The sequence below is a fragment of the Petaurus breviceps genome, unplaced genomic scaffold (genome assembly GCF_028583685.1).
Source record: "Petaurus breviceps papuanus isolate PSGF00001 unplaced genomic scaffold, PetGlider_PUasm1.0 154, whole genome shotgun sequence".
NCBI lineage: Eukaryota > Metazoa > Chordata > Mammalia > Diprotodontia > Petauridae > Petaurus > Petaurus breviceps.
The window spans coordinates 8,714,410-8,741,128 of record NW_027185715.1 but is presented as its reverse complement, the minus strand read 5'-3'; the positions used below and the strand labels follow the sequence as shown (position 1 = coordinate 8,741,128).

The following is a 26,719-nucleotide window of genomic DNA, read 5'->3' as shown; positions in this document are numbered from 1 at the left end:
CCACTTCAAATAAAGTTTCCACTGTGGTTTTTAACCTCAAAAGCCTACACTGGCAGCATCTGGGCCAAGGACCCACCCACTCACCGCCCTTCCTTGTCCCATTAGGACAACTGCTGTGACTCAGCTTTACTAGCCCAAGTTTGGCCTATAATTATTTTGAGATCCCCCCACCCTTTTCTGTACTCTCCCCCATGGACCCAGCACCCACTCTTCTCTACTTGATGTCATTCACGCTGGTGCCAGAAATCCAGCCGCTGCGCCAAACCCAGCCTCCTTCCCTCCTTCCCCCATGCAGGCAGAGCCGCCATTACAGGATCCATGCATGCCGTAGCTGGCATTGTGTTTGTAGAAACTTGGTCTCCTACGGCCCAAGCCCCAGAGCTGTCCCCGGCTGCAGTTGGCTGGCAGGAGGCTGGGTTGCTGATTTTGAAAGAGCAGTTTCCCACAGCTGGCTCTGTGGCACAAGGTCCTGAAGCCTGTGGCTGCTGGTGGGTGGCTCGTCTTTCCCATGTTCTTCTTTCTCCAGCCACATGCTGCTTTCTGAGCCAAGCCAGGAGGGGCTAAGAAGGGCATCTGTGCCAGGAGGGAAGCAGCTGTTCTGGGGCCGAGGGGGCCGGACGGGTAAAAGCCACACAGAGGGGAGGAAATGCTAATCATACAAATGATGCCATTGAGAATATAGGTAGTTCCGTTTGTAAAATGTGTGGTAAGGGAATCCTTCAAGCCAGGCTCTCCCTGCCATTTGTGAGGATTCTTTTAGGAGAGCTGTGCCACAGGTCACAGAAAAGCAGCGTGGTTAATGGAAAGAGATCCTGTCTAGCTTTAAGCTCTGGAGAATAGGCGCCCTGGGTTGGAAGTGTCAGCACTTGCCTGCCCTTGAGTTTTAGGGAGAGTGTGCCTTGGAGAGAAAGGAGGACTGGTGTCTGAGCAGCTCTCCCAGTAGCAAGTTGCTTGCTCTCTCTGGGGGGACTCAATCTCTAAAACCCATTCCTCCTCAGCACCCACCTTCCGGTGTCTCCACAGCTGCCGCTCATTGGCTTAGCTCTGTGGCAGAGGGTAAATCCCTTAACTTCTCTGGTTCTCAAGTTTTTCATCAGTAAAATGTGGCAGCCTGAAGAGACCCTAAGCTCAGCCTTCATCTCTGGGGCTCGAGTCAACAGCATGATTTCTGTTCTCTGGGTCCCATCTTTTCTCTCCTCCCCTCTCTTTTCGCCTTTCTTTTCTTTCTCTCTTCTGCATGTGCCTGGGCTATGGAATTTAAGGAATTTTTGCCAGGAAACTCAAATGACATCATTTCTCATTGCACCATTCTCTGGGTCCAGTAATATAAAATACCCCCTTCCCGTCCTTCTAGAAGTGTGCAGTTCTTAGGAGCTACCCAGCAGCAAAAGGTGGTTTGTTTGTTTTTTAATAATCTTTTTTCTTCAGTCACCCTGGGTCCATCACTTCCCTCCCAGGCTGCCTCTTCCATCCCCAATGAGGATGTGTTTGGGGAGGGCCTTGTTTGTTCCTTTCAGACCTTATGGAGCCTCAGCCACTTTAGTGGGAGAGCCATGTCCCTTGGGGTCACTGATTGGAAAGCAGAGAAGATGGCCTCCCCGGGGTGAGCACTAAGCCATTTTGTATGTCAAACGGCTTCCCTCCCCGCCTCCTCTCTCCCCGCTGCCACCTGGACCAGTGCCAGCCTGTTTGGCAGTCTTGTCCTTGTCTCTCTGTCTTTTGCTTCCTAATGGGCTGGGTTGAGGGGGGGAAATGGTCTTTCAGCCTCTGAGGATCTGATTAAAAGGCAGCTTCCCTCTCAAACCCTCCCATTTTGTTTGAGGTGACCTTTGGGCCTCACCCACATGACCATTTGCCCAAGGGGTCTCGGAGCGACTGACCCCAAAACAAGGGTAGCAGTAGCCTTGCTGCCCAAGAGGCCGGAGTGGACACAGGCCACAGCTCTGGGACATGACTGCTCCTTGATTCCTCCTCGCTCTTTGGCGTGTCCTTTGGACAGCCTTGGCCAAGCTGTTTGACAGGGGAGTGGATAAGCTGATTGAAGATGCTTTAATAAGCAGGCTCCAGAGCTGCACCCGCATTTAATATAAATTGATTTATTGAATCAAGCACAGAAGCCCTGTTACAGAAACCTCAGGCTCTATCCTCCAGAGAGCCACCTAATAAAACAGGCCCAACTGACACTCCTGATTAGCTTTGCCACTGATCCCAAGGCAGGTTTTAAAGGGACAGTATCCCTCTTTTAGGACTGAATTTATCTGTTGGCCATGCCTATGGGCCTAGTTAAGTCATATTCAGGAAAGCCCCAAATTTCCTAACAGCTGGACTCCTGAGTTTCAAAGAGTAATTAAAAAACCCTGCAAACCCTCTTTCTTTTTCCTGCTTCTTTATATCATTTAAAATTATTTTAAATTAATTTTTAAGTAAATTTTTAAGATTAAAGTTTTTCCATTAATAAGCATTTCCTCTTTCCTTACCACTTCTTCCCCACCTGAAAAAACAAATACCCTTTTAATAAACAATGCATAGTCCAACAAAACAAATGCTGACATTGTCCATGTCCATTAATGCGTGTATCATTCAACATACATAGCCCATATCTCTTCTCTTCCAGAAGGTGGAGAGCATCATCTGTCCTCTGGAATCAAGGTTAATAACTGTATTAACCAGTTTTAAAGTCATTCAAAATTCTCTCTCTCTCTCTTTTTTTTTTACATTATCGAATAAATTTTTCTCCTGGTTCTGCTTACTTTACTTTGCATCAGTTCATATGAGACTTGTCCCAATTTCTCTGAAACTGTCCCTTTCATTATTTCTTAAAGCAGAATAGTGTCCTATCACATTTATTGTTTCCTATAGCATAACAGTATCTCATCACAGCCGTGTATTACATTTTATTTAACCATTCTCTGTCATTTGATGGATGGCCCCTTAGTTCTTTGTCCCTACCAAAAGAGCTGATATAAATATTTTTGTATTTACTTAAGTCTTTAACTCAAACTTGGATAATTCCTACTCCAATATGCTATGCCCCCATCCCCTCAAAATTCTCTTAACGCTTTAGAGCATGGAACAAGTGACTCCTCTGTCCTGCCTCATTCAAAATCCTAATGATATTGTTGTGCCTTAGATTTCAACCACATACTTTGTAAAATCACCAGGGAGAGATCAAATTTTAATTTCATAATTACTTCACAAGAAAGCAGCCTTGCCTCAGTCAGGTCTGGTATTAATTTCCTACCGGTGACTTCCATTTTCATAATTTAATGATTATGGGCCACCTTGGCAGCGTTAAGCCTTTCTAGAGAAAAGGGACCTAGGTTGTCATTTCAGGCAGTGGGAACTATAATCAAGAGCTGCTAACACATAGGTTGGGAAGGAAGGTGCAAGAGTGAAAATGGAGATGGAGAGGAAGGGAGGGATGTGGGCCTGTGGGTATGAAGAGTCCGCCATTTGCAAAACCCCAGTGGGAAGGGCAGAATGGAAGTGTGGGTGGCTCAGATTTCCTACAAGGATGGAATTTTTTCCACTGAGCCTCCCGGCACTAGTGATGATGAATGGTTGCTGGCGACACGCATGGTCTGCAACTTTTCAGGAACCCTGGCTCTAGTTGCAGGAACAGCGGGAGAGGGAGGACTGACCTGCTGTGTACAGCATATCACCTGACAGTGATGAATGGCTCGCCTCCCACTCTGCTCCTCCACTCCCCTCTGCGCACAGGGGCGACAGCAAGAGCTGGGGTCTTTGCAGGTGGTAGGAAGCCCAAACAGATGGTCATTGTCAGACTAGAGAGGAGGGAGTGATGCTTGGGTGCATCTTTTCCCCTCCCCTATTCCAACTTTAATGACAAGTTGAAGGTGAGCACTGTAAAGTGAAGTCTTTCATAGGCCAGCAGTAACCAAAAGGTTCAGAAGTTACGAACATGGGCCCTCCAAGCTAGGAAGCACCAAGGAAAGGTGGGTCCATCGTTCATACTTCCTGTACCCCCTTAAACAGTCAGAGGGGACTCTGATGGAAGTGTGTCAAAATGCCAAGGGAAAATATCGACTCCCCCTGACCTCCATCCCCACTGCCTGCATTCTTTTGGGGAAAGGGAGAAACATCTTTGGAATCTTAGGTTGCTGAGTACTAGAATTCCTACAGAAAATCCTGCAGTTCTTGCTCATAGCCAACAGAGAGATTCTCTGGGTATAAGAAGGTCAGACGAATCATGGACAGCTTCATGTTACCATAGGTAATGTAGCGTAGCCCCATTCCTAAAGACTGGTCCTTCTTTAAAGACGGCCGATGTGACACAGTTCATTTCACCCTGTGGCATAAATACCAGTCAATCTAGCAAGCATTTATTAAGCGCCTGCTGTGCTAGATGTTGGGGATGCAAGTACAGAGACAGGAAACAATCCCTTCTCACAAGGGTCTTTACATTCAAAAGAAGAAAACAACAAGTACATCTGTAAATAATATAAAGTGAATAAATACAGCTATACACAAGATAGACACTAATATTCAGAAGAGATTGGGAAAAGGCTTCCTGGGACTCTGGAAAGTACTTATTAATATAATACATTTATTAAGCAGTCAGAATGTGCCAGAAACTGGGGATGGAAAGAAAGACCAAAGCCAATGCCCTGCCCTCAGGGAGCTCACATTCTAACAAGGAAGACATGTAAAGGAATTACAGAGGGCACCAGGCCTGCGTCCCAAAACGTCATCTCTTCTCCTCTTCTGCCTCTGTACAGGCCTGGGCCTCAGCTTTCAAAGGCAGATCATTATCTAATCAATTTTTTAAAAAGGAATCCTAGGTAGGGAGTAACCACCCCCTTCTTCTGCAGTATCTTTTGGTCATTACTGCCAGGGAGCTCTGGTGCTGTTTTAATTTCTCGCCGCCATCGAGGGAAGGTTTTGCCATTTCCTTTTCCCTGCCAGCCTCTTCTCTTTTCACTCAGTTTGGGAAGATGGAATTGATTCTTCCAGATCAAAGGCAGTGACCCAGGGGAGACCCGAGATCTCCAAGCCCTTTGCAGTAGCAGTCTAAGTACCTTTCACGAGAAAGCTCCCAGCCAGCCAGCTGTGCAGCTGCCACCCTCACACAAGCAAATGAAAGGTTAGCTAGCTCTGGCTTTGGCTGAGGTTTTGTGTGCTGGTCTCAGAAGGACTGAGCACAAAATCTCTCTGTTGGACCTGGGAGCGTCTGTAATAGGGACACTGGAGGTGTTTTTTGTGGAGGCTCGCATTTGATCTCACAGCCATCCCTTTCTTTTGCCATGATAAGATCAGAGGAAAAACATCAGAAAAACCATCAAGGGATAACTCCTCAGCCCTTTTTATCATTGGCCTCATTGTTCTGGCTCAATGGTCTCAGGACCAGGCTGGTCTCTGTACTCCCCCCAGAAAGCTAAGTTCAGATCCTACTAGGATCCAGTCAAAGGAAAATAAGACCAGGGGGCCTGGTGCTGGGTAACCTAATGGATAGAACCCTGGGCTGGAGCTCTACAGGTCAGCTTTGAGTTCTAGCTAAAGTGCTAAGTAACAGAATAGCCCCCAGTCTAGCAGGGTTTAACTTCCTCCTCATCCTCTTTCCCCACCTCCTCCCCTTCCTTCTCTTCCTCCTCTCCTACACTCCCTTCTTTCCACTCTGCCTCTTATTCTCCTTCCTCCCCTCTCCTTCCCTCCTTTCTTCTCCCTTCTACTCACTCCTCTCTTCTCTTCCTTCCTTCACCCTCTTCTTCTTTTCTCCCTCTCCCCCTCTTCCTCACCCATCCTTTTCCCCCTTCCTTCCCTTCCTCCTCCTTCTTCCCCTCTTCTTCCTCCCTTCTCTCTTCTCTTCTTTCATCTGCCTCTTCTCCACTCCTCCCTTCTCCTCCCCCCTCCCTCTCCACTTCTCCCTCCTCCTTTTCTCCCTCTTCCCTTCCCCTGCTCCCCCTCCCTCTCCACTTCTCCCTCTTTCTCCCCTTCCTCTACCCTCTTCACTCCCCCTCCTCCCTTACCCCCACAGATGTGGTTAGAAGAAAACACCTTCCTGTTAATGAAACAGTGCTTCTTTGCCCTCTCTAATGGCCTATGGGAGTGTAAGTGGGATAGAATGAGCTGGGTCGAACTAATTGTGGGCAAAGCTTAGCACAGGACCCGACACGGTGCAAGCTTAATAAATATTTTTGACCGACTGCCAGAGGAAGTTCGGATTGTCCTAAGATCCCAATCTCTCTCTGTCTTCCTGCCTTATTCTCCTCTATATCCTTAAAGTAACTGGCCTGGCTCTAAGTGTGATGTTCAGGATTTGCCAGGAAATTTGACTTTGGGACCAGTAGCTCTTTCTGTTGTTTTCCTAAAGATAAGTGACCTCTGCATCTCTGACTCTTATTAAGTGTCTGAAAACCGTCCATCCGAGCTTGAGATGTCAATGTGAAGGTTATGCTTTATACCCAGTGGCAGTCCAAGTGATTGAAATAACAGACTTCCCATTGCAACTAAGTCTGTCTAGTTCGTTTTATAGCTACCCTGCCACGGATAAGTTAAAGTATGGTACATGACTTTTTATGTGCTATGTAAAAGCACATAAAGTCTCGCTCATTAGACTAGGGAACAGGGTGGGAATGAGCTCTTTCAGATTCAATGCAGCTTCCATTCAGCAAACATTTACTAAGCATCTACTACGTGAGCACTGGGACTTCAAAGACAGAAACAGCACCAGCCTTCAGGGAGCTTAAATTCTATTGGGGGGGCAGGAGGAACATGACAAAATGTGTGCAGATAAGTGTGTGCAAAATGGACAAGAAAGCACGTCATTGGGGAGGGAATTACAGGTGGGAAAATCTGGAAAAGACTTTTGTAGGAGGTGATGAGAGATGAGGAGGAATTAGAGTGGAATGTTGTCTATGGGGAGTAAAGCCAGCTTAGCTGGAACATAGTACACGAGGGGGAATGATCAGTAATCTGCCGCGAAACATAGATTCGAGCCGTATTGTGAAGGTCTTTAATCGCCAAGCACAAGAGTTCCTAGAAGCAATAAGGACTCAGTGCCCTATGAGCTTCTTGATTGGGGGAGTGAAGTGGTCAGAGATGTGCTCTAGGAATGTTTGTTTGGCAAGTGTATTGTGGGGGGAAGAGTGTGAATGCAGGGATCCCAAATTAGGCTATTGCAGTAACTCACAGGAAAACTCCTCGATTCAAAACCTGGCAGACTGATGTTGGCTTTGGTTGGTTGGTTGTTGTCCTTGGTTCCTGAAGAGGACCCAAATGACATCACGGTGTTAGAATCAAGTCACAAGTGTGTCTGACTGTGGCTGGTCAGACTGAGAGGTTGGGAAGGGTGTGGGTTTGGGGAGATCACAAATTGTGTTGCAGACGTCTTTAGGTAAGGCTAGAGAACAAAAACAAACCAAATAGTTCCCTGATCTTCGTGATGAGATTACAGAGAGGTGGGGTTTTTTGTGGCACTTTGGAGAGCCTCCTGCTGTATGAGAGATGGACACGCCCTTTGCTACCACTCATAGAATGCATTTTTTCAGGAATCCTGTCAGTAAAGGGATATTTTCTGCTGCAGTCTCTTAAGTCCAGTGCTGACCCTAAGATGATTGATTTACATCCATTGTTGCTGAGGGATTGTGCTGACCTGAACAGGGGAGCCCATCAGTTTTTACCTCTTTTCTCTTTTTTCTTCTAACAGTAAACAGAAAATTGGAATTAGAACTAGAAAAAGGGGGCAGCTAGGGGGAGGAACCAGTCATTTCTCCCATGAGCCAAAGGCTTAGGAAGAAACACTTTTACATCCATGTGGTTAAGCTAGTTAGGAGAGTTATTGGCCCCAGCCTTGGAGACCACGTGTATGTGTGTGTATGTATGTATATATGTAGAGAGGAACCATGTGGTACAAACACAATGTGTGTTGTGAAGAAGGGGAGGATTCTCTGGGTCAGTCCTGGCCTCTTAAGAGAATTATGCACATGATTCCTGAACCTAGAGCCCCCTAGGCTACCTGGAGAGCAGTATGGGAGAGTAAGGACCCAAATTTTGACCTCTACTATTAACTGTGAGTTATTTTTTTTTTTAATTTTGGCTTTTTGGAGGGGGGAAGGTAGGGCAATTGGGGTTAAGTGACTTGCCCAAGGTCACACAACTAGTTTTTGTGTTAAGTGCCTGAGGTCAGATTTGAACTCAGGTCCTCCTGACTCCAGGGCCACCTGCGCCACCCAGCCGCCCCTACTATGAGTTATTCAAACAGTATGAATCGAATGGGGGAGGGGGGTGGGAATGGGCTCTAGGTCCTTCAGTTTAATTTTCCTTCCAGAGGAATGGAATACCTGCCTTCTAGACAGACGCATTCCTCTCTCTGTAGGTCTTTGGTGTCAATGGTGGGACAGCAGAGTAGTACCATAATTTGGGGTGCCTATATGAATCTGTGGGATGAAAAAGGAAGTCACGAGAATATTGAGTGGTTGCCTCCCTAGCGGATTCAAAGTCATGTCCTTTCTGAGGGGAATTTAAACCATAAGGTGGTATTATCATTCTGGAAGACTTTAATACCCTGATGGAAATGGGAGTCCACCAGAGATAAAAGAGAATTTTATCAGTTGTTTTTTGGCAACTGAGAGTTCTTGTGTTTTCTGAATTTTCTGTAGAGTGGAATAAATATTGTCCAATAACCAGTATATAGAGGCAGTAAGTGGCATAGTGGAAGGAATGCTTGGCCTAGAGTCAAAAAGACTCATTTTCCCAAGTTCAAATTCAACCTCAAACACTTACTAGCTGTGTGACCCTGGGCAAGTCACTTAAACCTGTTTTGCCTCAGTTTCCTTATCTTTAAAATGAGCTAGAAAAGGACATGGCAGATCACTCCAGCGTCTTTGCCAAGAAAATACCAAATAGGGTCACAAAGAGTTGGACACAACTGAATAACAATGACAGCATAACCAGTATATGCATCTCTTAACATTAGTGCTAATATAGGTTTGATCATATGTATATATGGGTCTGGATGTGAGCCCTGTCTGGAAACTTCCCAGAGAAATAGACTGATCCAAAGCTTGGATTGTGGGCCGCTGGGCCGTGGATTTACACTAATTCCTAGCTAAGCGTCCTCCTGTAAATGGAGCTATGCTGAGAACTTCGGGTGTTTATTGCTATCACTCCCCTAGGTCTCATTTTTCCCATCCATAGAATGTGAAGGTTGGACAAGACAGCCTCTGAGATCCCTGCCAGAGCTATATCTGTGATCCCCTGATCCCAGGTAGTTGTCCAGTCACGTCTGATTTTGTAACCCTGTGGACCAATTATCCATGGGGTTTCTTGGCAGAGATGTCAGAGTGGTTTGCCATTTCCTTCTCCAGTTTTATGCAGGCAGAGGTTAAGTGAAGCAAGCATCCAAGGTCAGATTTGAACTCTGGCCCTTCTGGTCTTTCTGACTCCAGGCCCAGTTCTCTTATCTGTTATGCCTCCTAGCTGCCCCATGATCCCAATTAGACATGGACTCAATGATCTAAGAGGGTGGGAGCCAGACAGTTGGGAGGCCTGGGGCATCAGGTCAATAAATGACCACTCCTCTATCCATGCAAAGCCAACTAGAGCCAGAAGCCTTGGCCACAACCTTTTAGTTGAAAATTGGTAGCCACCATGTCACCTACCAGCTACTAATGACCCAGTCACATCTTCCACCTGGATATCTCCAGGGCCACACTGTTGGATGGATGCCCTACCCTATTCAGAAACCCCTGCCCTGGGGAAATCATTTAGCTTGATACGGCGCCCCAGTACCCTTCTTTGTTCCCCATTGTCTTCAACTCTCCATCACTGTGTGTGCCAAGGATGCAGGACTTTCTGATTTCTGGTGGGCCTCCCGATTTATATACAGTGACCTGGCCTGGAAAAAGGCACAGTGTCATTGTAACTCACATATCCCTCCCCACCCCCCAAGAAGGGGAATCACTCAAGAACATAAAACACTTTTCACCATTAGGCTTTCTATAGACCAAGGACCTCAGGTTCATATCCACTAGGGAGTTTAAATGGTATTGATCATAACATGTGAATCTTCCAAGTGCTAATGCGCATGAAGCAGATAATGGAATATGGGAATAATTTCCCCAGTTTACGAATTCCTTCAGAACTGATGATACCCTTTTTTCCTCATTGTCGTTCAGAAATTTAGTGGTTTGTTTCTGGATTCAGAGACTTTTACCAGCTTACTCCTTATTTTAAGGACACGTAGAGTACTTCAAAGTTCATTTTAATTTTTTTTAATATCTTTTCCTTAACTTTGTTCATGAGCGTTTCATTTGTATGTACAGTAGGACCCTACCAGACAGCCTCTATTACAGATTCAGGACATGACATCTTCAGGCATTGCTGCTGCTGTTATTGTCATGTCTGACACTTTGTGACCCATTTGGGGTTTTCTTGGCAAAGACATTAGAGTGGTCTGCCATTTCCTTCTCCAGCCTATTTTACATATGAGGAAACTGAAACAAAAAGGGTAAAGTGACTTGCCCAGGGTCACACAGCTAGTACTTGTTTGAGGCTGGATTTGAACTCAGAAGATGAATCTCCCTGCCTCCAGGCTTGGCACTGCCGTATCAAAACCTGAAGTAATGTGCTTATCAGAGATCTCAAGCCTGTGTCTCCCCCCAAAGCCATCTAGAGTCCTCCAAGTTATATACAGCCCCTCATCACCTTAAAGCATCTCTGAGAAGAGAACAAATTTAAGTGGTGGTCAGGTGTGTTCATGACAGAAACTTTAACATGCAGTATGAATCAGAGACCAGAAGCCTGTTGCACTGTTTTACATCTTCTGTAAAAATGAGAATGATAAAGAATGCTTATGAACCCCTATACTTATTGAAAATATCTTGCCCTGGGGCGGCTAGGTGGTGCAGTGAATAAAGCACCGGCCCTGGAGTCAGGAGGACCTAAGTTCAAATTCGGCCTCAGACACTTAAAACACAAAAACTAGCTATGTGACCTTGGGCAAGTCACTTAACCCCAATTGCCCTCCAAAAAGAAAATATCTTGCCCTGAACAGCCATGAGCTGTGCATTTCTCAGCCTGTGGGGGCTGGTGTTAGTTTATAAGTGAGTTAATCTTCTCTTTACCCTCTTGTCTGCTATAAGCTTGATCTAGGCTCTTCTGATTCAACACCCAGTCTGTCTGTCATTGCAGAATGTTGAGGTTTAAGATTTTGAACACTTTTTTTTAGGATCCTTTATGCAGAAATCTTTTGAAATTAGAAAATGGGAAGCCCATTAAAGCAGAAATTTAGAGAAGCAAGCAAAGTTTGTTGGCTTTTGGTTCAAGAGACGCGGATTTGAATTCCAGCTCCTATACTTACTGAAAACAATGGCACCACTTACCTTACAGAGTTTCAGTGAGGAAAGCACTTTATAAAAACTGTAAAATGCCATATGAATGTGAACAGTTGTTCTCGGTGCTAATTAAATTAGACCAGACCTAACAAGATACACAGTCTGCTTGTGTTGCCTCAGAGGGGTAAAATAGTAGTCCTTCAAACTGAGTGCCCTTGGCAAGCTTTAAGACAGTACAGTATGTAGCGGTGGCTTACCTGTACTTAGCTGCCTGGGTACAGTCTGAATCGGAATCTTCTGGATGTGTGCAGTTTGCCAGAATAGAAAGGGAATGGAGCGATCTGTTGCTGACCCTCCATTCACTCTCTCCTTGGAAGGTGACATTAGGGAGCCTCTCTGAATTCAATCAGTAGGTACTTTTAGTCATGCCGAGGGAATGACAGAACACATTATGGTATGTAGATGTAATGGAATATCATTTTGCCATAATAAATACTGAAAGGGGACAGTTATAGAGAAACCTGAGAAGTCTTACATGCAAAGAATAATTAGAGGAACCAGGAGACAATTTATATTATAACAGCATAGTAAGGACAAACAGCTTGAAAGCTATGAGGACTCTGATCAGCACAATGACCAGCCATGATTCCCAATAAAGCATCCCACCCACTCCTGACAAAAAAGTGATGGGCTCGGGGTGAAGAATGAACCATCTACTGGATGTGGCCAGTGAGGAAATTCGTTCTGTTCAACTCTGCACGTGTATCACAAGGACTTTGTTTTTGTTTTTCTCAATGGGACAAAAAGGAGAGGGAAATGAGGAGAGAAAATGGATTTTTGCTCACTAAAAAAAAAAAAAAATAGTTTTAAAAGATTAATCATTCCAAGAACCTAAAACACCTGCTTGTTGTTTGAGTATGTCTATGGGTGTGTCTGCTTTTGACCCAGCCAGCTGCAAATTATGGCTTCACCCATCCTTCATCTCTGGGCTGGCCAAAATTTTTTTTTTTAACTTTTCTGATATAGAAAAATAGAAGGTGATTAAGGGCTGAACCAGAGTTGTAGAATTGTAAATGTCAAGAAGAGGGTGGATAGGAAAGATGGGCTCTAAGGCCCATCAGATCTTTCTCATGGTATCAGTTGAGGAACTGAGGGTTTGGAAGTGACTTTGTGACTTACCCATCATTGTATTGATAATCCACAGAAGAACTAGGATTCAAATTCCAGCCTGTTGTTGCCAGGCCTAATGTACTTTTTGTACTCCACCAGCTGGAATCCAACTTATCACATCCTCTACAAGTTTCTGTTTGAACACTCCCCTAGACAGAGAAGATGGGGGCGGCTATGTGGCGCAGTGAATAGAGCACCAGCCCTGGAGTTAGGAGCACCTGAGTTCACTTAACACAAAACTAGCTTTGTGACCTTGGGCAAGTCACTTAACCCCAATTGCCCTCCAAAAAGCAAATAAATAACTTTATGAGATGGCCCTCTCTGTTTTCAGAGTGCTCTAATGTGAAGTTTTTCCTTAGATTGAGCTAAAATCTGTTTTCCTGTAACATCTGCCCACTGGTCCCGATTCTTCCATAGGTGATAGGATCTAGAGAGGTTAGATGCTTTCTTGGCATGGGCTAAACTGGAAATTCAAATGTAGGTCCTCTAACTCTTAAGTGAGAATCCTTTATACTGTATCACTTTGAAGATGACAATCACACATTCTCTCTCTCTCTCTCTCTCTCTCCTTCTATCCCTCCCTCCCTCTCCCTCACAGACACACACACTCCAAACATCCCCAGTTCTTTTGACCCTTCCTTATATGATTTCCAACCCCTTCACCATCCTGATCAACCATCTTTGTGTGACCATCCTAGAATACAGGACTCATGTCGCACTTCCTATGTGTTCTGACCAGTGCAAAGTTCTGGGGAGGGTTACCTCCCTTGATCTAGATAATGTATGTATCTCAGTGAAGCTTGTGATTGCATTAGTTCTCTTAGCAGCCATGCTATTAGTATAACAAAATTTTGGGGTAAAGATAAAAATCTAAAGAAAGAAGTCACATCATGATGGTAGTGTCCCTCTGATAGCATTCAGAAGAAGGTAACCAGGATGATGAGGGGGGTCTAAAACATGTCCTGTGAGCAGTGCTTGAAGTTAATGAGTTTAAGGAGAGCAGTGTTAATGAGGACATGATAGTTTTTTTCAAATATTTGAAGGACTGTAGTATGGAAGCCCTGTAAGAGAGAGAAAGAGATACCTTGGCCCTGTCTGACCTGATTCAGGCCTGTCCCTGCTTGGGTGTAATGGTAAAACAAACAGAGATACTTGCAGATCATTCAGCAGTTGAAAGGAGGCTAACTTTGCTGTGGCAGAGGGGAGCAGCTTAGCACGGCTCGAGGCACTCCTCTTCTTCATACTGGAATGTGACTGACCAGCAGGGCGGAGCACGGTAACCGTCATGGCTGTGCTGGTCTAGCATGTCCAGAGGGCCCCAGTATCAATTTCTGGGCCCTTGGATAACCAGGAAGGCACATCAGTAAAGCCCGAGTCAGCAGAGGTGTGGCCTAAGCCTTAGCTTTGAGCTCTAAGATGTTTGTCCAAACTTCTCTCAAGATGCTGGGTATTAACCACCAACTGTTTCACAGTTTAAACAGCTCTAATCCCAGAGTGCAAAGCCATGCCTAGGTCTGTTTATACTCCACGGGACCAGTAGTCTCATCAATGGGGGTATTCTCTCTAGGCCAGCAGGTCTTAACCCGTTCGTGGCTGCCTATCCTGTGCCCCTCTCGGCCATGTCTTCCCCTCATTTCAGAGCAGGGCAACCATCCAACAGTCTTGGGAATCTTCCCCATGGTCTCTCTTAACGTTATGTGCACAGAGTTGAGCCCCCAGACCATCCATTGGTTTTCCTCACTCTCATTCAGTGATCAAGCCATCTGTCTAAAATTTTATGAGATTTTAAAAGGAAAAAAAAACTAAAAAAAGGGAGCATTGGGATTCAAGAACTCACAAAGAAGTGATGTTGCCTGGTGACACCAGCCCAAAAAGTCTCTGGGAGCAAATGTATTGGACTTTGTCCCACTCGTTCACACTTGCTTCATATTGAATTCATTGAGACGGGTGGTAGCCGTATGGCTTATTTTTAAGAGAAAAAAAAAGATAATGGCAGAGTACAAGGAATTACTCTTTTCCAAGGACTTTTTTTTAATATCCCACTTGAAAAGGTAACAGAGACTGAGGGTCAATACGTGATGTTGGTAATTGGCTTGTTCCTGCCTGTGAGCTTGCCGGTATAAATTCCCATTTTTCAAAATAGGGTAATGTTGCGTTAGTGGTCTAGAAGTTCTGCTGTCCTTTGAGACTTAATTTACTTCACCTAGGTCAGGAGTTTATTCAGAGAGCAGTTTTCATGAAATTTTCAGGGCTATTAAAACTACCCTAGGCCTGTCTCTGTGGAGCTCAAAGCATTTTCCAATCATTGAACCAGTAGTCACTCTCTATTGCCTCCCATATTAAGTCCGGATTCCTCTGCCTGGCTTTCCCGGATGTCCATCGCCTGACCTCCTCAGCCTGCTTATGGAACCTCATTTCCCACTACCCACCCCCCTGGCTCAGAACACGGCTTTGCAGAGCCGTCTGCTGTTTGAGTTAGGCAGGATCCTTAGACTCATTGAACCAAGATAATAAATAATAATAATAACATTGATGATAGCTAGCATTTATATTACACATGAAGGTTTGCAAAGTGCTCTGTAAATATCTGATCTTCTCAACCACCCTGGGAAGGAGATGCTATTATTACCCTGATTTTATAGATGAGGGAACTGAGGCAGACCAGAGTAAATGACTTGCCCAGGGTCACCCAGCTAACAAGAGCCTGGAATCGCATTTGAACTTGAGACTTCCTGACTTCAGATTTAGCTCTCAACTCACTGCACTTTGAAGAAACTCGCCCAAAATCACAGTAACTAGCATTTGGCAAAACTGGGCATTTAGCCCAGTTCTTCTGACTTTTTCATGTTCATTCCCCTGTTCTGAGTTGTTCTGCTCCAGTGAGTCCAGTTTGTTCCTGTTTCAGAAGGGGCCAGGCTCATCCCTTCTTCTTAGCAGTGCTCATGATGTCTATCTCACCTGGGCTGTGTTCAGGACCCAGCCAAAGCTTCACGTGCTCTTGGAAGACTTAATTGGCCACCCCAGCCCATACTTGTGTCCTTTCTCTGGACCCACAGCAATAAATCACCGATTTAGGTATGCAAACTTATGGCCTCATATTTGATATTTAGCATTACTCAAGTGTAGGTCCCATTTTCCCAGTGAAATGGTTAGTTCCTTGAGGACAGGGGCTGTATTGCTGGGAGAGAGGGGAGAGAGAGGGTGTTGTATGTCTGTGCCACACTGGGTGAGGCACATAGTTAAGGACTGAGTCAATTAGTTGAATAATTTGACTGAAGCCAGTTGATTGTGTAGCCTGCAAATTCATTCAAACCGAGGAAACCCTGAAAGTATTCTAAAATAAAAATAAAAAGAGAGCCGTCTGTTCAAAGACTTTTATAGCAGCATTATATGCGGTCATAGAAAGACTGGAAACAACCTAACTGCCCAACAAAAGGGAGATGGTTAAATAAATGATGGTGTATTAATCTAAATCCATTAATGGAACACTGTAATGCCATTAGATAAGGAAGAAAAGGGGATACATAGAAACCTGGAAAGAAGTTAGTGAAATAATGCAAAGAGATATAATAGAAGATAATGCAAGGCAGAGCCAGAGGGATAAAGGGCTTGCTACGTACCACATTAAGTAGGGTCACCCAAGAGGGAAAGCGACTTAAAATAAATGAATAAACGAAGAATCCTAATGAGGACTTAGGAAATGACTGCAAATGGGCAGCAAATGCTTTGAAATGAATTAACTGTAAATCATCACTAGGCTGCGTTGGTCACACTGATGTTCCAAGTTACATTTTTAATAACATAGAGATACAGGATAGGAATTAGACCTGCAATTTCATTAGCATAGGGAACTCCCATATGAGGGAACTGCCCTTTCCCAGTGCAAGTCAGCACCCTAAGTTGTTAAGTGATTTGAGGTGTTTAGACTTAGAATCAGGTCTTCCTGGCCCCAGGTCTGGTTTTCTAGCCACAGGAGGTGTGGGAGGAAGAGGGAGAGGAGAGAAGCTGGTGGCCTTGGTGGGGTATCATTATCCCTGGGGCTCTTTGGCACAGCTGTGGTCCTTGGCCAAGGTTACAAACCTGGTGACTGGAAGAATGGTGATGTCTTTGACAGAAATAGGGAAGGTTGGAAGAATGGTAGGTTTCTGGGGGGAAAAGGTATGAATTCTATTTTTGTTATATCCAAGAGGCAATTGGTAATGCAGGACTGATGCTCAGGAGTGACTGGGGCTGAATATATTGATCTGGGAGTCATCAACGTAGAAATGATCATTAAACCCATGGCAGCTAATGAGTGTAGAGAGAGAAGATTAAAGGGCCTAGATTAGAGCCTTGATGAACACCCACACAAGGGAAGTGGTCTGGTTTATGAATCAGCAAAGGAAACTGAGAAGTGGTTAGACAGACAGGAAGAGAACCAGGAGAGAGTAATGTCACAAAATCCCAGATAAGAAAAGGTGGTCTGCAGTATCAAGTGTAACAAATAGTTTAAGAAGGATGAGCAGGACTGGGAGAAAGAAAAGGGAAAAAGAAAGACCATGAGACGTGACAATTAAGAGATCGTTGGTAATTTGGAAAGATAGATTTCAGTTAAGTTATGAGAACAGAAGCTAGAGTTGAGGAGTGAGTGAGAGGAGAAGTGGAGACATTGAGTGTAACCAGCCTCATTCAGGAGTTTGGCTAAGAAAGGGAGTGGGGGAGATAAAGAGCCATTCCCATTTTGATTTCAGTGTGATTGTTAGAATGCGCCCAAAGGCATGTCTTAGCTCAGTGTTCCCATCCAGAGCAAGAGTTTCTCCCAATGTCAGCATGCAGATTTCCCAATTTAAATTCTGCATAGATTACTTTCACTTGAGCGTGGTTCACAGAGACTCTCCACAAATCTGAATTCCAACTCACCTCTAGATTTTATTCCTTTTATTCCTGCTAGATCAAATGAGATAATGTATGTAAAATGCTTTGCACACTACAAAATACCACATAAAGTTAGCTGGTGATGGTGGTGGTGGGTAGTAGCAGAGTTCAGTGTGCCATCCGGCAGCAATTACCTTTTTGTAATTAATAGTTACAAATTACACTTAATAGAATAAGCCAGTGAACTTCTAAGAAGTTAGAACAAGGGGCTAGCTTCCTAATTTGACCCATTTCTGATCTGGCCTTCACAGCATCTCTCTGAAAGCAGTGATTATCCTCATTTTGTAGAAAGAAAAACTTTGTCCAAGAAGCTCATTTACTGATTGAGACCAGCAGGACTCTCCTCTCTTGACGTTCACTCCAATTGTCCACCCGACAATCCTTCTGAAACTGGGGGTGTTATCAGCTTTTGTGGGTCTTTCCATGCATTCCAAAGCTCTAAGTCACTCTCAGAGCACCTCCTTTCAAACAAGTTCTATTTCTTACTTCCTGGCTGTCAAGATGGCAAAGAATGGTTTTCTCTGTTCCCTTGCCTCAGATGTGGGGAAAGTGGCATCTGACCAGCCCCATCTGGGAACGATGATGGGAATGTAATCCTTGCAGAGTACTTTATATACGTTTTCTCCCTTTATCCTCTCAGCAGCCCTATGAGATGAGGCATTAAAACATTCTCATTCTCATTAACTCTGAGTCCCAGACGGGTAATGAGGCTCAGAGAGATAGGTAATTTTCCCAAGGTGACCAGTGGCTGAGCTGGCACTGGTAAATCCACGTCCAACATTCCTTCCAACTAAACCATTGCAGTATAAATTTGTTTCTCTTTCTTTCCGATATCTTTTGGAATTATTGCAAGCCAAAAAATTTATTCAAGCCTTGAATATCTCAGGTGGGCCAGAGCCTACCAGGGACCCACTTCAGTCCTACCATAGCTGCCCAGATCCCAGTGAATGCCCAGCAGGAACAGGCTGTGGGTTATAACCAGCCTGCTGTCCTCTCTACCAGTCACTGCCAGTACACAATTCCTACCAGGCATTGGAAAGTCACCCCTGATAGGATTTTGACTTTACCTCCCCTACTATAAACAGCTAGAACCCTATATCATTTCAATCTTCAGGAATATTTTCCATTGTACCACTTAAAAAAAAATAGAGCATCACTAGCTGTGGTCCTTCCAGTAAAAGGAGTGAATCACTGGACCTTAACCATCTATCTGCCCTCCCATTGCTGCCAAGGGCCCACCAGATCTTATCATCTGCTCTCTACTTATGCCCTCCAGATCCTGGGGCCTTTCCTTGTGCACTGCTGCTGAGCCCTGCCATGTGTGTGTTGTCTTCCCTAATCAAAATATGAGCTCCTTGAGAACACAGACTGTCGGTTTTCTCTGTTTCTCTCCGTAGCACTTAGCACAATCCTCTGAACATAGTAAACTCTTAATAAACACTCTTCTTCCATTCGCTCTTGCTCAAGGTCAGATATGCTCTAAATATCCATTCTCAAACCACCTTGAGGGGAAGCTGACTTCTGTGTAAACAGCCCCTAGGCTGGAAATTAGAACCATTTCACACTCCATCCACCTATGCGCTCTCCGTTTCAGATTAATAGCAGGCATCCAATCCTTGGTTTTCGTAATTTTATTTTACTGAATGCCTAATGCTCTGGACAGAAACCTCTAGCTAATTTCGATGTAGCCGTTTATTTTCTGCAGCAAAACAGCCTAGTTTCACATTTAAATACTTGGCACTTTCTAGCTTGTCCATTTCTTTTCTTTTTTAAACACACCAGCACAAATCTGTGGATAAAATAATTCCATATAGCAAAGGAGATTGGCAGTGTACTGAAAGGATGGAATCTCTGGGAAAATTGAGTACCTGGCCACCTGTGTCAGGGCAGTGGGTCACTAATTGAGTGCAAACCTCTTTTTTTTTTAATGTTGTTTATTCCCCTACAGGGCATACAAAACCATCGAGGACGATGACCTGAAGTTTCCCCTTATATATGGAGAAGGCAAGAAGGTAGGCATTGTGTTTTCTCAGAATTGAAAGGATAAGAAAGTCTGCTCTCCACCATTATGTTTCGCCCACGGCAGTCCTATGTTTTCCACTCAGTATTTCTCTGTTTGATCATTTTGACAGCCTGAAAAAATAGCATATCAGCCATAAATCAGCCTCCTCTATTGAGATATGGTTGGTGATGGGTGGAAAGGACAACGGATTGAAAATCAGTTTTACGACAAATTTTCTCACTTAACTGTTGAGTTTGCTTTTGTTTTCTGCATACAGCCAGCACACAAAACAAAATCTGAGACTTTGCTGTAATTAAGCCCACAACTAGATTAACTTAAATTAATTACTGCTGATGTGCAGGCAGACATGGAAGCCTCTGTTAGTAAAGCCTGTGGCCTCCTCAGGCAGTGAGTTGGGGGAGGACCTGGTCGGCTAGTATTGACCCCTGCCTGGGCTCTGCATCTTAAAATGGTCTGTAAACAAAGGATTGGAGGCTGACGTCCTGGAGTTTAAGGGGATGGCTGAGTTCACGCTTCAGTGAGAAACCCACCATCTCAACCATCACCTCATCTTGATCAATATCCTTGTAACAGGCACCAATACGTTTAGTGTTTATGTGAGATGTTGGATAAAGCCAGAAGAGATGGGGAATGACCACAGAAAGCAGAGTTTCAATTAATTCGTGCCATTTTCAGCAGATATCGATTCCATATCTGTCTGTTATGTTTTAAGCCCAGTGGTAGGCACTGAAGATGCAGAGACAAAAATGAAGAGTCCCAGGCCTTTGGGAGCTTATATTCTACTGTGGGTATGACCCTTCCCCAAACAATTAAATAAGAAGCCTGTTTGAGATGGGAGCAGACACTGACAATTTGGGGGAGCAGAGTGATGGAACGGCCCTCCGGTACGATACGGCACCTGAGCTGAGGACTCATATCTAGGCAGAATTATATTTTTAAGCACTTAGCTTTGATAAGAAAGAGATGAATCACAGGGAAAAATGTGGGTTTGGTTTGGTTTTCAAAAATTTACAGAATGTTGTCTGAGGATAAAATACATTTTAGCCTCTGTTCTCCTGCCCCTCTTCCAGCTGGAGTATTATGTAACTGAGAGTGGTCATTCAGAAACACTGTAAATGAGGGTGGGCCCTTTACCCCCAAGCCAAAGTGTATGTGCATGGGACAGCAGGTGAGGGGGTTACTCTGATCACCCTGGTATCACCAGGGTTCAGATTCTGTCACTTCTGGTTAGGATAGTGGGTGATGAAAATGATCATAGAGGAACCCAGCTGTCCCACATACTCTCCAGTACATATCTCAGTGGGAAGGGGGAGAAGGAAGGAAGCATTAATACAGTTCCTGCCGTGTGCCAGGCTCCATACGAAGTGGTTTTCTTTTTAATAAAAATTATCCCGCTTGATCTAGATAATAGCCCTGAAAGGCAGATGCTGTTACTATTCCCATTTTACAGAGGAGGAAACAGAGGCAAAGTGCCTTGCCCAGGGTCACACAGCTAATAAATCTGAGGCTAGAACTCAGGAATTTCTAACTCAAGGCTCTGTCCACTGTTCCACCAGCTGCCCTCCTGAAGGGCAACAAAATCATCAATGATCAGGAAGACCCAAGAGGAAGATCAATATATTCCTCCATCTAGTCCAGAATAACACGATGGCCAGGGATGGGTAGGTGCTTAGTTAAGGCAGACAGAAGTCAGCACAAGCTCCATAAAGCGTTTCAAGCCTAGGAGCACCCTGAGAAGGGAAAGCAGAAGGCACTTAGAGACCTTTTTCCAGTGGTCCCTCAGTCCTGGCCCATGGGAGCAGTGATAGGGGCCAGAGTCAGCCCTCAGAGTTCATAGAAGCCCAGGGCGAGCCAGCACATGCCTGGAAATCAGTCCAGCACAGTGACCAGGCCTTCATGTCAGAGGAGGATACGTGCAAGAGCCCCGAGATCAACACAGATGTCCAGCATCCAGCTGGAAGCCTGTCAGAGCCATTGCAGGGAATGGAACCAACTCCTGATTGGGTAATAGGGACTGTGCAAGAGAAGGAGGCAGGAGGGTTAGCCACACTGGGAAAGCCAGGACCACGGCATCAGTATCCGGGCTATGAAGGAGACAAGACCAAACAAGGCTGACCCACCCCATCCAAGAGTATAGGAGAAGCAGGAGCCTGACTGAGATGGAGGAAATGAGCAAACAGAAGAAAACACCAGATGTCATCCAGAAATACTAAGTAACTACAAAATAAGTACAAATAGTATCTCAGAGAAAAGAATGGCTGACCCATAAGTACTTTAAGAGTAACTAGACCTGGCCACGTAACCTTGAGCAAGTTACTTAACTCCAATTGCTTAGGGGCGGCCAGGTGGCACAGTGAGTAAGAGCACCGGCCCCAGAGTCAGGATGACCTGGGATCGAATCCGTGCTCAGACACTTAGTATACACCCAGAAATAACTGGCCCTGTAACCTTGAGCAAGTCACTTAACCCCAATTGCCTCACCTCCCCCCCAAAAAAAAGAAAAAGTAACTAGAAGAACTGATACAAGACTTTTTTTTCTAAATGGAAATAAAACCTCTGGAGGAGGGAAAAAAATAGAGCATACATAGTTGAAAAAAGAAAGTAGGCAACCTTACCCAAATAGTGAAACGCATCCCTTCTGTCTGCCTAAGTTTCCTCATCTGTAAAATAGGGTTAATAACAGCACCCAGCTCCCAGGGTTGTTTGTTGTGAGGATCAAATGAGATAATATTTGTAAAGAATTTGTCACAGTGTCTGCCTGGCACACCACTGTATAAATGCTATTACTGTACTTCATGAAAAATATAATGACATAGTAAGAATTCAGTAACCCCGTGAGGCAACAAGAAATATTAGAACAAAAGCAAGAGATTGAAAAAGTAGAAGGAAGTGTTAGGTATCCATTACCAAAGATAACTCTCCAGGAGAAGTCATGGAAAGATCATTTCAGTATCATCAGAACCCCCAGAAAATTAGGAAATTATATATTTTTTTGAGGTAGTTGGGGTTTAGTGACTTACCCAAGGTCACATAGCTAGTAAGTGTCTGAGGCTGGATTTTCATGTGCTGTATCCACTATGCCACTCAGCTGCCCTGGAAACTATATTTCAAGAAGTCATAACAGAAATCTGCTTGTTAAATCTACTAGAATCAGAGGGCAAAATGAGAATAGAACAAATCCACTGGCCACCTTAGAGAAACTCTGTGCTGAAAACATCTAGGGATGTCATAACTGAATTGTAAAGCTTCTGTGTTTAAAATAAAATAAAAATGCTATAAGCCTCTGGAAAGAAAGAGTTCAAGTACTGAGGAACCACAGTACAGATTGCATAAGGCTACAATGGTAACTATAATAAGCCACTGTTTTATTTTACTTACAAATCAATTTGTTTTTCATTTTCAGCATTCACTTCCATAAATTTTAAATTTTCTCCACCTCCCTCCCTGCGCACCTCCCCAAATGCAGCTATTATTTTAAAGGAGAGGAAATCTTGAAATACCAAATAGCTTTTTTCAAAAGGAAAATGACTCTGTGATCCTTAAAGATAGTAATTTAAGTAGCATAAAACCTCAAGGAATGGCTGTGATTTTGTTCTTTTTTGTTGGTTTTAAAAGAGGAAAGGAAATGGAGAAAAAGAGGAATACATAAGGGAGGAAATGAGGAAGAAGGGAGAGGGGAATTTGTTTTTTCATATAATTACAGTGCATGAGAAGAGTATAGAAATGGGGGGGGGGGGGTGCCGTGGACATCTCATGAGTCTTACTCTTGTCCAAACTAGAAAATGACAGGTTGTATGCATAAAGAGTTTGATGTCTAAATACTCTAAACAACATGGAAATGAGAAGAGGGAGGGCAGAGCCTAGGAGGGAGTCACCTGCAAAATGAACCAACTTCAGAGGTGGATTGTTGGGCAGCCATAGTGCAGTGGCACTTGGAGTTGGGAAGACTCCTCTTCCTGAGTTCCAGTCTGGCCTCAGACACTTACTAGCTGTGTGACCTTGGGCAAGTCACTTCACCCTCTTAGCCTCAGTTTCCTCATCTGCAGAAATGTGCTAGAGAAGGAAACAGCAAACCTCCTTTGTCAACAAAATCCCAAATGAGGCCGCAAGGAATGGAAAACAAATGGAAAAAACAAATAAACCCCAAAAAAGTGACTGAACAAATCAGAGGTACAACACTAAGTGTCCTTTAAAAGGAGATTAAAAGATCAAAAAACACTGCTTCTGTTGTATATTCCTAGTGTTGATTCCATTCTGGGAGGGTCGAAAGGACAGAGGATAGATCCAGAGAAACCTGAAAAGACTAGTATAAGCCACCGCAGAGTGAAGTGAACAAAGGCAGGACGATTTCTATACAATGGATGACTCCGGTATTGTGGAAGAAAACAGTTTTAAAAGACACAGCCAGTGTGTAGAGCAGAGTGCTTGACCATAGGTGACATTACAAGGGAGGGCTTTTGGAGAGAGAGGGGAGATTAGGGCCAGATGTAATAATGTTGAGGGAAAAAAAGAAAGAAAGTGAAGCATTTCTCAAATATGCAGAAGTGAGAAGCGCTCAGAAGACAAGCGTGATTGAGTTCATTCTATCATGCAGAATTTCATATGTACTTTTTTTTAAAGTTTTCATAGAGATTTCCAGTTTTTTTTTGTACTTGGAAATATTCTTGTTTGTCCTTTATTAAGTTCATAATAAAAAAAATTTTTTTTTAAAGAAACATAAGCTTCTCTGTCATCAGAGGCTCAAAAGTGCTTGATTTGCTCTCCTTAACTGAGGCAATAAAGCAGTCGTTTCTACATTTTGGCGAAATTTCCAACGGCAAAGGTTGAAATAAAACGTTTCCCCACTTAACCAGAAAATTCAAAAGACGATATTCATTCCCTGAGCATTTTGTTGACTCAAAGCTTTACCCTTAGTAATTTTCAGAGAGCACTGTACCATCAGAGGCCTAGTAATAAACAAACATAGTAATTATTGACCTCAATTCCAGCCAGCTCAGTAAGACGTGGCTTTTGGGATCACAGTAAAGACACCAGGGTCTCATTTCTCCACTGTTGATCTTCTCACTGTGATCCCACAATAGCCTGCACCTAACAGTTGGGTTTTTTGATTTGACTACAAAAATTTACAGTTTGAAAAATGTTAAAGTTAAATAATCTTATCTTCCTCAAATAATCTACAGGGTTTCATTTTCCTCCCCTCTCTTCTCACCCTCCTGCTGTCCAGAAGATTCATGCAAAGGCAGTTATTGTTAATTTTTTCTTAATTTTATATTCTCTTATTTTGCTCATGTAGAGTCTGTACTATTTGCAGGGCAGATTCGTTAACTAGTAAGCAGACACAGCAGAGATTTCTTTGGACTCCAAACGTCTTCAGTCAAAGAGAGGCATAGAAGGTCGGCATTAGAAGAAGCCTTAGAAAGGCTTTCGCCTCATCTCCCTCCCTGTGTAAGAATCCTTTCTGCACCAGGTAGCCAGTCTGGCCTTCACAGGATGCATCCATAGATTAGATACATTTCCAAGTACAAAAAAAAAAATTACTACAACAATTACTCGTTTGTAAAATAACTCGCTTATATTGTAACATAGTCATTCCCTGACCCCACATCTGAGTGGTGGTGTTCAGTCTTTCAGTCATGTGCAACTCTCCATGACCCATTTTCAGGTTTTCTTGCCAGAGACACTGGGGTAGGTTGCCATTTCCTTCTCCAGCTCCTTTTACAGATGAGGAAACTGAGGCAAACAGGGTTAAGTGACTTGCTAATAAGTATCTGAGGATTTGAACCAGCCCTGGTTCTTTATCCACTGCTCTACCTAGTTGTACCAATCTGAGTGTAAGTCCCACAATCCACAGTTCTTTGGTGGGGAGACAATGTATTGTTGTTGAATGAATGAATAAGCATTTTTAAGGGCTTGCTTTATGCAAAACACTTGCTGAGCCCTTGGGATACAAACAGAAAAGACAGAGACAGCCCCTGCTCTCTACTTACTCACGTCCTAATGGGAAAGATCGCACACAGAGAAGGTTTCAGCTTAAAGCTCAAATGGAGAGTTTGCCTAATCCTTAGGGAGAAGTAGCCATGCAGGTGGTAATGCATCTTATTTAATGACATTTCCTTTGATAAAATCCTATATCTTTGTGATGCTAAACTGTTTCACTGTTCCAATGTCTCTGATAACTAGAGCTGTTTTTTCTGGGTTTTTGGTACATGTGCAAGGAGACTGAGGGTTTTTGCAGTGGCGGTTGTTGATTTGAGAACTAGAACCTTGGGCAAAATGAGTAAATAGCAGCCACAGAGATGATGAATCAAAAAAGGAACATCTGAAAATAGCAGAGGGAAAAAGGTGTAAGGTCAGTAGCCAAGGAGGTTCGAAGATTGACAGGAAGAAGTGGGACCTTCTCTTTCTGCTCCTAGCAGCTCTGTTACTACAGCTACATTTAGAATGGGGTTTCTGGCGGTTGTTTTGTAGGGTGTGTTTTTTAGGGGCCATGTCTCTGTGTCTGAGTGCTCTGGATGACCGATGCTTCTCCTCCTCCTAGGCACGGGTGATGGCCACCATTGGCGTGACCAGGGGACTTGGGGACCATGACCTGAAGGTGCATGACTCCAACATCTACATAAAACCATTCCTGTCTTCAGCTCCTGAGGTACGAGGGGGAGGGGTGTTTGTGGGTATGCCTTTAAGAAGAAAAATTCAACTTGATGTCCAGCAGAAATGGACACTTTCCTCATTTCCATTATTAGAATTTGCTATTTCAACAGACATTCATTAAACTCCAGCCATGTGCAAAGCAAGAGGCAGAAGGACCTAGCGGGATAGAGCATTGGACCCTTTCATCACACACGCCTCCAACTAAAAACAATTAATGTATCCCAACTAGATTTATATTTTTTTATCTTATATAGATCTATTATTAGATCTATATTTTCTTATAATTATCTTATTGTATACACATACATTCTGCTTTGACCATTGGTTTTAATGACTAGCAGAGTTGGAAAAGACATTCATGGGTCCAGTTTGAAAAAGTACATCTTGAGTTTTTCTTCCTTATTTATAGCACTTTTCTTTCAATCCTATCCACTCTTTATACAGAGGTTTTTGTTGAAATTCAGCTAGTAAACTTCCATCTTCCCTGAGACAGAGGGAATTAATGCTGAGATGTTACACCAAAAGCCATTCCCCAGGGGAGAAGCGGTCCAAATTTCATGGTGATGGATTGTAAACCGGTACTGCGTATGTGAATGGAAATACTAGATCATAAGTAAATAATGAGAAATGCAAATCTAAACAAATCTGAGGTTTTACTTCCTGCCTA

At 43.8% G+C, this 26,719-nt stretch overlaps 1 protein-coding gene across 1 annotated transcript in view; it reads left to right on the top strand.

Annotated features, from left to right (window-relative positions):
• Nucleotides 1-26,719, top strand: part of PPM1H (protein phosphatase, Mg2+/Mn2+ dependent 1H) — a 313,802-nt gene that overhangs the window by 241,520 nt on the left and 45,563 nt on the right. Inside the window, exons 7-8 of the mRNA XM_069080699.1 lie at nucleotides 19,327-19,390; nucleotides 25,940-26,047. Coding sequence (XP_068936800.1) covers nucleotides 19,327-19,390; nucleotides 25,940-26,047 — 172 coding nt within the window. The remainder of the gene's footprint in view (nucleotides 1-19,326; nucleotides 19,391-25,939; nucleotides 26,048-26,719) is intronic.